Source organism: Danio rerio, chromosome 5 (genome assembly GCF_052040795.2).
Source record: "Danio rerio strain M-AB ecotype USA chromosome 5, GRCz13ab, whole genome shotgun sequence".
Taxonomy (NCBI): domain Eukaryota; kingdom Metazoa; phylum Chordata; class Actinopteri; order Cypriniformes; family Danionidae; genus Danio; species Danio rerio.
The window spans coordinates 34,729,764-34,743,973 of record NC_141025.1 but is presented as its reverse complement, the minus strand read 5'-3'; the positions used below and the strand labels follow the sequence as shown (position 1 = coordinate 34,743,973).

Below are 14,210 nucleotides of genomic sequence, written 5' to 3'. Positions count from 1 at the left end.
CAGTTCGGTTTAGTTTTCAGAGTTTAAGTTCTGTTTAGTTCAGTTCAGTGTGGTTTAATAATCACTACTGAGTGTCCAAACACTGAAGAGCAACTTACCGATGCGCAGCTCTACAGATCCCGAACTATGCAAGCCAGTTGCGAAAGCAGCGAAGAAAAAACTTGGTGAAAGTTGGTTCACTTTCACCAATTGGTGAAAGTGAAGAATTAAAAAACCTTGGGAGAAACCAGGCTTAGTTTGGCACGACCATTTCTCCACTGGCCAAACGTCTTGTGCAGAGCTGCAGTCAAGGCCCCGGAGGCTGGAAGCTGGACCTCAGTTAAAATCTTCAATTAACCGAGATTTTGATTTTAGGCCAAATCGACCAGCCCTAGAGGCAGATCTGAATGCAAGCTAGGGTTTGATTTTAAACAAGATTTAATTTTGAATCCAAAAAAGTCTGCTGTTTAAATTTTTTGAAACATTCATTTATTCATTCATTTTCTTGTCAGCTTAGTCCCTTTATTAATCCGGGGTCGCCAAAGCGGAATGAACCGCCAACTTATCCAGCAAAGTTTTTACGCAGCGGATGCCCTTCCAGCCGCAACCCATCTCTGGGAAACATCCACACACACATTCACACACACACACTCATACACCACGGACAATTTAGCCTACCCAATTCACCTGTACCACATGTCTTTGGACTGTGGGGGAAACCGGAGCACCCGGAGGGAACCCACGCGAAGGCAGGGAGAATATGCAAACTCCACACAGAAACGCCAACTGAGCAGAGGTTCGAACCAGCGACCTAGCGACCTTCTTGCTGTGAGGCGACAGCACTACCTACTGCACCACGGCCTCTTTTTATTTAGGTTATTTGTAATTCTTAAATAGTTTTGCATCTTTAGTAAATGTATGACTTTGCTGGTAAAACAAACAAAAAACTTTTATTCTTATTTCAGACATGAATCATATCATTCAAATTCATGGTATAATTCTTGAAAACACATCTTATGTGATGCAATTGTTTAAATTGTAAGCATGTTAAAATAGTTACGGACTATACTATATTTGACTCTTATATTGTCTAATGGCTTGTTTCCACTGAGTGTTACAGTACAGTATGGTACAGGTGGGTACGGGTCACCTTTATCAGGCTTGCGTTTCCACTGCCAAAAGGGTACCATTACACACAACATACATTTAATCTTTATTTTGTTTTCAAAAACAACAAGCAATATAATTCACAATCAGTGCAAACCTCTCACCTGTATCTTTAATCTTCCCCAGCAAATGTAACCTCTTATTAGAAAGTATATCCATCATTCAGAGTTCATTATATTTTAAAAGGTGATAATAATAGTTAAAAATGTTAACTCCTTTGTTTTTGTCTTTTGCACTTCACTCTTGCTTTTGTCAGTTTCTGAAAGGATTGGATGTCAGAAGCTCCTCAAAAATTACACGCGCATAATCATCAGCTCAAGAAGTTTGTTATTTCAAATATAGACATGCGGCAAGTGCACGCAAGCTTGTTATTGGGTTTATAGCTGTTTATCAAGACGACAACAAGGTTTGTTTGAGCTCGGGTTGACCATGGCTTGTTATTATACTGCATGTATATATTTTTACAATATAATGTTTCGGCTATGTAGCTCCCCCTTTTAGTACCCTTTTGTCATGCTAGGTACGGTTTGCTTTTTGGTACCTTTTGACTGTGTAAACGGCCATAAAAGCATATTGAACCATACCATACCACTCAGTGCCAACAGGCGAAAGAGCTTAGCTTAAGAACAACATCAACAAAAATGGACACTTTCTAATGCATCTTAACTCTGCATGTTATTATAGGCACTGTAATGGTGTCCATATGTCACACATGTTCTTTTATTCAACGTTACATCATGCTAAATGTCATTAGGTTTGTTTGTCCATGTAGCCAGTTGAGAACGTGCTGCCCCTGCCATGACTTCTTTGTGTGTGTGTGTGAATACTGTTTGATCTTCAAGTTATTCATGCGCTTGTGTATTTGTGTGTGTGTCTCATAGGCCCCGTCCCCAGTGAACCCCAGTGCACTGGACCGTACGGCTGCCTGGTTGATGAATGTGCCATATATAGAGCAGGAGCCTGAGACAGAGCTTTGCAGAGATGAGCACACACAAGCTGAAAAGGTAACTGACCACCCACACACCGTAGCAGCAGAGATTTCGGCTCATTCTAACACTCTGGATGGGAAATGAATCATCATCCTGCATTATTTTTTACTCAGACACAAGGATTTTGTCAGTGTCAGCGATCCAACTTTCGGCTCTGTCTGAGTTGGGTTTTTTCTCAGATTTAAAGTGCAGTAAATTGCAGATTTAAAGGTGAAATGTGTAGTCTCGTCCTAGTTTAATGAGCAGAGGATCTTAAGTAAGCCATTTGTACCTCCTTGAGAGCTTTGTGGCAGTTTTAACATTGCAATGTTTCTGCAGTGGCAAATGGGGAATGGGGTAGAAGAGGTTGTTAGAATTTTTTTTTATGCAGTTACATTTGGTACTTCTAGTGGTGTAGAAAATCCAGACTTCTTAGAAACAATTTCCAGAAGAACTCTCAGACTTATAAGAGAGAAAATAATCCACTTCATTTTTTGCTTTCTCATTTCTTATACATACTGTATGTTTGCTTTTCTATTTTATATAACTTTTAGTATTGTTTATAAATTATTATATTATTAATATTTTGAATGACTGTTTTTATAATATTTGAAAGTAATTTGTAAAGTCATAAATATGATTTTTATGTGTGATTTGATTATTTTAGCTTTATTTACTGAAAAACATTTTGGTAACACTTTGAAAGAACACTTGATTTCTAACATTGCATAATACATTGTAAGTAGTGTGTTTTAGTTACTGTAGGTACAAAGTCAGCTAAGACAATAATTTCTTGTTCATGTTGAATCATAGCTTGTTTTAACTTAGGAATCCATATGCAACTTTTGATTTTAGGGATGCATTATTATATGTGGATATTAGCATGAACTGAGATGTAATAAAATGCTGTAGAATTAGTTCATCTCTAGTTTATGCTGACTAATGCAACTAACTGCATTGCTTCTCACAGGATTAAAATATACTTGAGGTGGGGGGCCGAATTGAAACGCACCATTTACCCAAATCACATAAATAGTTAACTACATGCGACAAACAATATATAATTCAATTTTCAACAATAATTTAATTTATTTTATACCGTTATACACGGTTTCTTTTCAATGGGTTAAAGTAAAAAAGAGACGACATCCACAATTTCTTACTTTTATGCTCTACATGAGTCATGTGCACCCACTGACAGGTCAAATATGCTTCTTTCTCTTTCAAGTTCAATGCAAACCTGAATGCCAAAGCATATAAAATAGCGGGCTGCACGGTGATGCAGTTGGTAGCACATTCGCCTCACAGCAAGAAGGTCGCTGGTTCGAGCCTCGGCTGGGTCAGTTGGCGCTTTTGTGTGAAGTTTGCATGTTCTTCCCATGTTCATGTGGGATTCCTCCGCGCACCCCAGTTTACCCCACAGTTCAAAGACATGCGACATAGGTTAATTGGGTAGGCTTAAATTGTCCGTAGTGAATGGGTGTGATGAATGTTTCCCAGTGATGGGTTGCAGCTGGAAGGGCATCCATTGCGTAAAGCATATGCTGGATAAGTTGGCTGTGGCGACCCCAGATTAATAAAGGGACTAAGCTGAAAAGAAAATGAATAAATAAATATAAAATAGCCTACTGTATGTAATATATTAACATCATCAAATTAATATAATAATCTGCAAATGAGAAATAAATGACAAAAAAAACAATAAAAACAGACAATATATCTAAAAATAATCATAATTACAAGATTAAAACTTGTAGATCATTTAAATAAAGTCAAATGCACTTATTAATCATTACTAATGGTGTACATACATTTTGCAGCCAGTTTAGACCAGTAATTTTGTCCTCTTCGAGTATATAGTAAAGTTTTTTTAGAGTCATTTAGATTCAAAAAATATATATATTCAATGTTTCTCTCACTCTCGCGACTGTGCACATGCAGTCAGTTTCGAAGCCAAGCAAAAGTAGTCTTAAAGTAAAAAAGTGATGCAAAAACGCTTAAGAGCTTTAGAAAGCAAAAGCAAAAGTTGAATCCCGGACATTTTAGGAGCTTTAGAAACCCCGGCCGGACAAAATCTTTAGGTCTCAAAAAAACGCACATCTGTGGGTCTGCAGAGCATGTGAGACTGTCTGTGGAAGTGTCGACAGGTCTTATGCACACAAAACATAATGTGTAAACGAGAGAAGATTTTCCACTGCTTAATTGATCTTGGATGTTTGGGTATTGGGCGCTTACAAAATAATGTAAAGGATGTTAATAACAGTCAAAAAAAAAGTGTTACTAAATATACTTGAGCGACCGTTAACATACCTGGGCAGCCCGCCCAAGTAAAGTCTATATGTGGGAAGCACTGAACTGATGTTAACAAATGTTAGCTTGCTCTAAAACTGAATTTGTCATTGTTTTAGTCAACATAAATTGATAATTGATTCCAACAGAGTTTTAGCAAGTTGGAGCAGATGTTAGCATGTTACTGTGCTAACACTGCAGCTTTTACAGCACTGATACTCAAAGGTTAATGCTAATTTTACATATATTAATGCATTTTAACATTGCATGCTGTATCAATTTACATTAGTCGATGTATTATAAATGAACATGAATTAACAATGAACGAAAGCATATCTATAAATGAATGCAGTAAAAATGTAGCTCATTGTTAATTCATGACACCTGAAGCATTAATGTTAACAAATTGAACCTTATTGTAGAAAGTTATCATGTTATACTTTTGCAGGAGTGTGCAAAAGACAAACATAGGAAAACATTTGGAAGTGTATTTTTCCATTTTCAGGACTCTTAACTAACGTTTAGTGCTGACTGAGGTATTTTGTGTGTTTCAGTATCAGGTGGAAATCAGCATGTTGCAGGATCGTCTGCGTATGTCGGTGCAGAGGCTGGAGGAGTACGAGGCCCGGCTGAAGGGACAGGAGGAACAGGCCCAGAAGATGCTGCTGGAGTATCAGGCCCGACTGGACGAGTCAGAGGAGAGACTGAGACGACAACAAGAAGACAAAGATCTGCAGATGAAGGGCATCATAAGCAGGTGGGACACACTTATGTTTTGAAGATTAAACCTGATGAAAGCCGATGAAGGAAGATGACATAAAGCAGTAATACAGAAAGAGAAAAGAGCAGACTTTAAAACCAAACAAACAAAAATATATGAAATTTTAAAGTAAGCCAAAAACAAAGTAAAGAGAAGGGAAGAGTAGCAAATGTGAAGAAAGTATTTCTTTTCATGTACACTCAAAACAAATGCTTGATGTTTAGACCCAACTTTGGGTTGGGTTAAACATGGACAAACACAGTTGTTGAGTTTACAATAAGGTTCCATGAACTCATTCGAAGTAAGAATGCAATATTTTAACAGCATTTATTATAGTTTAACATTTACTTATGTATTATTAAAATACAAAGTAAAATACATAAACTAAAGGATAATATACATCAAGCAGGTTGTCCTTGCAGAATAAAGGCTAACAAGCTTATCAGCAGCCTGACATCAAGCCTCAAATATTGATCTGCTCTGTAATAGTTCAAAAGCTCTTTTGTTAAATGTGAAGCTTGCAGAAAGAAGAATTGTCAACAAATGGCTGAATGACGCCTACACTTACTGCTTATTATTCAGACACAAACAGTCATGAATAGTGGAATGACAGATATAACATACCTTGGAATGTCTTTAACCAGACTCTTTTAATCAGATTCAAGTATTTATTCATCAACAGTCTAGATCATGGGTCTTAAACTTAATTCCTAGAGGGCCACAGCTCTGCACAGTTTTGCTCCAACCCTAATTAAACACAGCTGATCCAACTAATTGAGTTGTTCAAGACTACTAGACACAACTAGATCAGCTTTGTTTGATTAGGGTTAGAGCAAAACACAATAACCATACATACAATACCATACAATTCACCATACATACACAAATTATTTAAAAAAATCATCACCTACCATGTAAATAATAAACACCCATTATCAAACAATTATCTTTTGATATTTTGATTCGGATAATTTATTGCACATAATTGCATGAGTTTATAAAAACACATTTTTCCCCACTAAACTTCTAAACTTAAGCAAATATTAAAATCCCAACCCCTAGTACTATATGTATGCTGTTGCCTCACCATTTGAAAATGTTTCATAAAATAACTAGATACCACATGATTAAACATTTTACATATCATTCCCAATAAAAAAACAAACTCTTTTATTCACAGTCAACAACTCTAATTCTTAAAAAACTCTTTGTGCAAAAGAGTTCCAGAGAGCCATGCAATAACATTAGTTCATCCACTGTGGGTTAACAAGAGCTAACAATAAATAACTTTCTTTGTCGTTAACTAACATTAACACAGATTAATAAATACTACAAATAATTATTTAATTGTTCATTATTTGTTCATGTTAGTAAATGCACATTTTATAACTAGAACCTAACGGTTAGTTTTATGAAAAAATATGACCAACAGTCCAGTTTGTCCATGTTTGACCCAATATTGGGTTAAAACAACCAAATTTTATAATGCTTGCCTATGAAGTTCACAAGTAGTCCATTAAATCGCCTTAGTGAAGCAAATGGATTAACTTGGCTCAATTTCCCTTGTTATCTTAGTCCCTAAATCAGATAAAAGTTAGCTTGAATTTAGTGAACAAACAGCAAACGCAGGGAGAGGCCACTTTGCAGCACTTGGTTCTGATGCCGAGTGTCATTTTGCTTTCAGCTGCTGGTGTATTAGTGAGAATCTGAGAAGACAGAGAGCTTTTAGCCGACTTTTAGCTTTCCTCAAGGCAGATTTTACTGAGAGCTGCTTTCCACCAAGACCGATGTTATGGGGCAGCTATTTATGGCCTGGAGCTCCAGATCAAAGACAGAACGGGAGGATTTATGCTGGCTGGACTGAGTGTATGTTTATTTTGCGTTGATGCAGGTTGATGTCGGTGGAGGAAGAGCTGAAGAAGGATCATGCTGATATGCAGGCAGTTGTTGACTCCAAACAGAAGATCATTGATGCACAGGTACTGTATGTCTATAACATCAGTCATGGAATCCAAACTATTTTGGGATTATTCTCTTTGCCTGAGGGTTGTTGTTAAATCATTTCAATAGTACAATACCTACCAGTACAATAGCATAATACTTGATACTAATTTCACATACTGAGTTGAATAAACCACATTTTGAGTATTTTTTTAGTACAGAAATACAATAAGAATTGCAATTTTGGGTATTTTATTTATATATGTTTATAAAATGTCTAGTAATGCCAGAGCTGAAAACATTTTTGTATGTGAGCATATGACATATTAAACTTTAGTAAACTCTGCCATCTTTGCTGCCACTTTTGATCAATTTAATGCACCATTTCCATATGAATGCATTAGTTAAAAAACCACAGTGTTTGAATGGAAAATATTTGGTATTTATATTTCTATCATAGTCTATCCCCAGCATACCCCCTGCTGTACAATAGAAACCCCCAGGGAAAGTAGGCTGTATTTTTTTTAAAGAAACATATACATTTTTATTGCAATGAAAGCAAAGTGTATCTGCTAAATATGTACCATTAATCCTTGTTAAATTGAACATTTGCTGAATAAATATTTTCTCTGTTGATCATCGGTTTTCATGGCTGATTTGTACAGTCTGAAATCTGAACAGCAAAATGACCTAATGCAGCAACACAGAATGAATTCAATGAAAAATACATATACTGCACTATTTTATATTTGGTGACACTTTAGGTTACAACTCATGCTATTAACTACTTGCTTATTACCTGTCTATGATTAAGATATTAACTGTTCATTAGTAGTTATAAAGTATAGTCTTATTCTACATACCTAATCCCCTCACTACATGAACCCGACTTCTACCTTACTAACAATTAATAAACAGCTAATTAGTAGTTTATTATGCTTGTAGTGTTAGTAAATGGTTTGTTAAAACTGTGAATAGAGACCTAAACTAAAGTGCTAAAGGCTATATCTTCACATAGTTTTCATTTTTTAATTGTCTCCTCTGCTTTCATGTCCACGTTTTAAGAGAGAAAGAAGCAATTAAACACTAGTGGCTGAGTGTCTCCATAAATAACATCACAGCTGCGATTTGGTCACAGACACAAGCTCAATCATCACAAGTTACCATGCAACACTGATTTATAGCTGATTTGCAGCCAATTTAAAAAAAAGGATAATGAGCATACATTTTATTAGCTTCAATCTATTTTACCATAAATTTTCAAAATAAAAAGATCCAATACATGTTCACAATCTATAACATGATTATTCATTGATGTAATATTCATGGCCATTCATGGCCAAGATTCTGGAGAAAGTAGTGTTCAATCAAGTCCTGGACTTTCTTACTCAAAACAATCTCATGGACAACAAGCAATCCGGCTTTAAGAAAGGCCACTCAACTGAGACTGCCCTGCTCTCGGTCGTGGAGGATCTCAGACTGGCTAAAGCAGACTCTAAATCATCAGTCCTCATTTTGCTGGACTTGTCAGCTGCTTTTGACACTGTCAACCACCAGATCCTGCTATCTACGCTTGAGTCACTGGGCGTTGCGGGCACTGTTATACAATGGTTCAGATCTTACCTCTCTGACAGGTCATTCAGGGTGTCTTGGAGGGGAGAGGTGTCCAACCTACAGCATCTAAACACTGGGGTACCTCAAGGCTCTGTTCTTGGGCCACTTCTCTTCTCCATCTACACATCATCTCTAGGACCAGTCATCCAGAGACATGGATTCTCCTACCACTGCTATGCTGATGATACCCAGCTATACCTCTCTTTTCATCCTGATGATCCCTCGGTTCCAGCTCGTATCTCAGCCTGCCTGTTGGATATTTCACACTGGATGAAAGATCATCATCTTCAGCTGAACCTCGCAAAAACGGAAATGCTTGTAGTTTCTGCCAACCCGACTCTACACCATAACTTTTCAATCCAGATGGATGGGGCAACCATTACTGCATCCAAAATGGTGAAAAGCCTTGGAGTAACGATTGATGACCAACTAAACTTCTCTGACCACATTTCTAGAACTGCTCGATCGTGCAGATTTGCACTCTACAACATCAGAAAGATCCGACCCTTCTTATCTGAACATGCAGCTCAACTCCTTGTTCAAGCTCTTGTTCTCTCCAAACTGGATTACTGCAACTCTCTACTAGCTGGGCTTCCAGCTAACTCTATCAAGCCTCTTCAACTGCTCCAGAATGCAGCAGCACGAGTTGTCTTCAATGAACCTAAACGAGCACATGTCACTCCGCTGCTAGTCCGTTTGCACTGGCTGCCAGTTGCTGCTCGCATCAAATTCAAAACTCTGATGTTTGCCTACAAAGTGACTTCTGGCCTAGCACCTTCTTATCTGCACTCACTTCTGCAGATCTATGTGCCCTCCAGAAACTTGCATTCTGTGAATGAACGTCGCCTCGTGGTTCCATCCCAAAGAGGAAAAAAATCACTTTCGCGAACGCTCACGCTCAATCTGCCCAGTTGGTGGAATGAACTCCCTAACTGCATCAGAACAGCAGAGTCACTCGCTATTTTCAAGAAACGACTAAAAACTCAACTATTTAGTCTCCACTTCACTTCCTAATCTGCAATTGCCTATTTGAATATCACACTAACTGTACAAAAAAAAAAAAAAAAAAAAAAAAAAAAAAAAATTACTAACACTTCCCTTCTTAGACTTTACAGACCTGAAACTTGCCTTTAGTACTTATTCATTGTTGCTCTTAGTTGTGTAAATTGCTTCCTTGTCCTCATTTGTAAGTCGCTTTGGATAAAAGCGTCTGCTAAATGACTAAATGTAAATGTAAATGTAATAACATCGGTTGGGTGCTTGATGTTGACTGAATTGACTGACTTAACTTTATGCATAATTATACATTCACCTTGAAGCTTGTGTTAGTTAATCCAATGCAACAGAGTACAAATAAATCATGAGAACCTAAAGGCTGATGACGAGACCAGAATATCTGAGAAAGATCACTTGATCTGTTTCTCTTCGGGCTGAGTCAACTGTATTTACCAGAACATTTTTTTTATTTGGTAACATTCAAACAGTTACTCAAAAGTATTATGACTGTTACAGAGCTGTTAATTTTCCTGATATTTGCATTTGTATAGGTACATGTGTTCACACATATAAAAAGTCAGAATTCTGATTTCCTCAAAATTGTCATATATAAACTCAGAATTGCAATAAATAAAAAAATTATTACAAAAAAGTAAAGAGAAATAGGTTAGGTTAGGTTAGGTTATTTAAGCCTGAAGGTAGATGTGGTTTGTAATTAAGAGTCCTCATTTCATAACCATGCCCCCCCCAACAAGAAATGAACATAAAACATACAGTAAACATACAAAACACTCTCTTACAAAAAGTTAAAAAAATATATATTAATTTAAATAAAATAATAAAATTGTAATTAAATATTTAAAACAATCTGTAAACTGTAAAATATAGACCATTTTGAGGAATGTTAACAATAACAATGACAATGGTCCAAATGTGACTTTACACAGCTTCTGTGACTTTACAAAGGTCCACATATTGATAAATAATGTTATGATAGCTGTTTTAACATTAAAATATGGTTGAATTACCTCTTGTTGCAGTTGGGATGTTGTTTGATAGCAAGCAGGAAATGTTTGAGGGCCAATGACATTACCACATTGAAATGGGTTATAGAAGTCACAGATACACCTCTGCTTTAGTCTATGCCTTATTTAAATGTCTAATGGCTGCTGGTATGAAACTATCTTTTATTGTTTAGTTCTGCAGCTTGATACTAAAACTCTGAGTGTAGGGGATGCGCAGTGTCACATTTAAAATTGAATTTGTAATTCTTTTGAGCTGCCTGGTGTACAGAACTTCCAGATTGGCTAGTGAAACCCCAGTCAGCTTACTGGAGCACTTAGCTATAGTTATCAAGCTATTAAATAGTAATCAAGCTATAAAATTTTACAAAAGTATATGAACTCTAAACTAAAAGTTTTTTCTTGTAATTCTGAATTTAAATATTGAATGAGGCTTAAATGTACTGTATATGATTCATAACTTGTACACACTACGTCTCTCTCACTACAGGAGAAACGGATAGCCTCTCTAGACGCAGCTAACGCTAGGCTAATGAGTGCTCTGTCCCAACTGAAGGAGCGCTACAGCATGCAGACACGTAACGGCATCTCTCCCACAAACCCCACCAAACTGCAGATCACAGAGAACGGAGAGTTCCGCAACAGCTCCAACTGCTGAGTACAGACACACAGAACCAAAAGAGAGAGAGAGAGGACATGATATTCTGTAGGTGAACCCTGAGAGAAAACCGCAGGTGAGGACACTGAACACTCAGCAGAACGGCTGTCCAGAAACATCCGCTGGTGACACTACTGTTCAAGTACTTCATGTTAGGACACACCACTAGACACTCATTCGTGATTCACAACGGCTGACTGTATAATACAAGAACACAAAAAAATACAGCTGACATGGTGACATTATACAAACACTAGACCTTCTAGTCTGCATAAAAAAGTCATTGAACTTGCTTTAAAATAGGTGTTTTCCATACAATCTGAGAAAAAGAAACTCAATTCTGAACCGTTTATTTATAGCGCTCTTTACTTTAACATGAAACGATTGAAACAACAGAACGAGCGACTCTGTGTGGAGAATTTAGAGCTCTCCTTCATATCCTCACTTCTGTTTCTCCCTACATAGTGCACTTTGTCTCTCCATCATGAGAAGCCTTAAAATGTTGCATCTGAAATGTCCCCCAGTCCTTATCTTTTTGTTTTTACAGTTCAGATGAACATCTGTGATAGATTATGATGTCTATTTAAAAAAAAAAAAGTATATATTTTACATTCTCCGTCAGTCATGATTCTTTTTGTCGTTTAATTTTTTTTTTATTCTGGACAAAAATAGTCCAGTCTGTGACAAACAGGTCCTACATTTTATTTTGGGTCCATTTCAGATATTATTTTGAGACGGAGCAGAGTGAATGTTTTCGACACTATACTACATCAACTTGATTTTACATTGAAGTTTTGAAAACCGCCTCGTGTTTTCTTCCTACATTTGATTCATTTTTTATGGGTTTTTAATGTTCAGTCTCCTTTTTATGCCTTCATTTGTACATGTGTGTCTGTATTTTTATATGTGTTGCCTCATTGGTCCAAATTGCTGTGCGCTTTACATTTCAGCATTTTAGAGTTTGTATATTTTTGTATTTAAAAAAGCATATGTGAGGATTTTCTGCATTTATCATGGAGCTGCTGTTTTCCTTTAATCTGAACCTGATGGTCTTTGAGGAAGTGACACACATTACACGTCTCTATTTTCTTGCAAATATACATATTAAGACAAACTGTCATGGGACATATATAAAAAGATGAAAGAAATGCTATTTTTAAGGGAAAGCCTCTCTATAAATGTGCCCTGGGATGGAGTAAATTAGGATTATAGATGTTCAGAGTGAATGATGTTCTTACATCAATATAACAAGCACAAACCACATCTGTCCCTCTAAAGACTATGCACTTTGTCCTTTTGTCATTTACACCTGGGTTTACATCACTCCATCAACATGTAGCAAATGCATCATCATCATCATTATTATTATTATTATTATTTATTTTTTTATTATTATTATAAAGGGCTAGTTCACCCCAAAATGAAGTGTCTGTTTTAACATTGAACTGCAAGACTTTATTTTATCTCCAGACCACACATCAAGGTGTTTAATCTGAGAAATTTGTGTCTCTCCTTAGATATCAGTAGTCCTGCCCACTTGAACCAAATACACCAGCTACAAGGAGAATCACAGCATTATACATTTTGATTTGAAGCAAAGAAAATTTTAATCATTTAGCAAAAGTATATGATGTGTATTTTATATAGATTACAATCACATGATGCATTGACAATCAGTAAAGTGTAACTGAGACATTACACTATTCAAAGTTGTTGGTTACATTTGTAGAATCTGTACCAATATATTGCTAGTTATGCAATATAAGAATCTGATAAGAATACAGATATCAGTCTGTAAATTATATTATATTATATTATATTATATTATATTATATTATATTATATTATATTATATGCAGTACATATTGCAAGTTATGCAAAAAAAACTGCTATGAAGAGATCTATATTCTCTTGATTTATTATTTAAAGGTTGGAGTAAAATGTTAATATTTAACATTTGTTTTATTACATTAGATATGATCATATTTTTAAAATCTAATTTCAAATAAAAGTGTTACTTTCTTTATATAATTTGTAATGATTAAATATTTATAAATAGAATAGATTTTTTGACTACATTAGCATTATGTCGTTATATATTGGAGGGTTGTTTTTGGAATCTGATAAGTCTATTAACCCAAAACCCTTGACATTTTTCATAGTAGTTTTTGTTTTTAGAAGAATAGACTTTCAGTGGAGAGACATGAATTTCTCTGATTTGATAAAATATGTCTTCATTTGTGTTTTGAAGAGAAATAAAATCACATAAGATAAGGATGAATAATTGATAACCCGGTAGCACTTTATTAACAATCTTGTATCACATGCAAATACTTATCAATATCTGCTTGTTAAGTGTGACCAAACGCAAAGTAGCTTTCGGGTCCAAGTGCTCTATCAAACTGAATGGGTAGACTCAACAAATAGTAATAATAAACGTTTACAAAGCGATGCAGTACCTTCGAAAATCATGACCGTAATAAATACAGTTAAAGTCAGAATTACTGAAATGTATCACTTTCTGGCCATCGGATATATATATATATTTATATATATATATATATATATATATATTTTTTTTTTTTTTTTTTTTTTTTTTTTTGGTGATATGACTAAAAAGTAGTTATAAACAAATATTTTTTCAATTCAAATGAGTAGCGGCTTGGACCCGGAAGCAGTTTTTCATACATCACCATTTAACAAGCGGATTATTAGTGATACTATCTCTAATCCCATCCCTTACCTAACCCTAACCTATGTAGTTACCTTATGTAAAGCAGTACATTTTTAAGTTCACATACTGTGCTGTAAAATAA

At 35.7% G+C, this 14,210-nt stretch overlaps 1 protein-coding gene across 7 annotated transcripts in view; it reads left to right on the top strand.

Moving 5' to 3' along the window:
• Nucleotides 1-13,075, top strand: part of dab2ipb (DAB2 interacting protein b) — a 191,903-nt gene extending 178,828 nt beyond the window's left edge. For 6 of the 7 annotated variants that reach the window (XM_087252099.1, XM_087252100.1, XM_087252098.1 and 3 more), the window contains 4 exons: nt 2,028-2,150; nt 4,958-5,160; nt 7,055-7,142; nt 11,227-13,075. In XM_087252099.1, the coding sequence (XP_087108225.1) occupies nt 2,028-2,150; nt 4,958-5,160; nt 7,055-7,142; nt 11,227-11,394 (582 nt within the window). In that variant the 3' untranslated portion in view covers nt 11,395-13,075. 7 annotated transcript variants of the gene reach the window in all.
• The last annotated feature ends 1,135 nt before the right edge of the window (nt 13,076-14,210 follow it).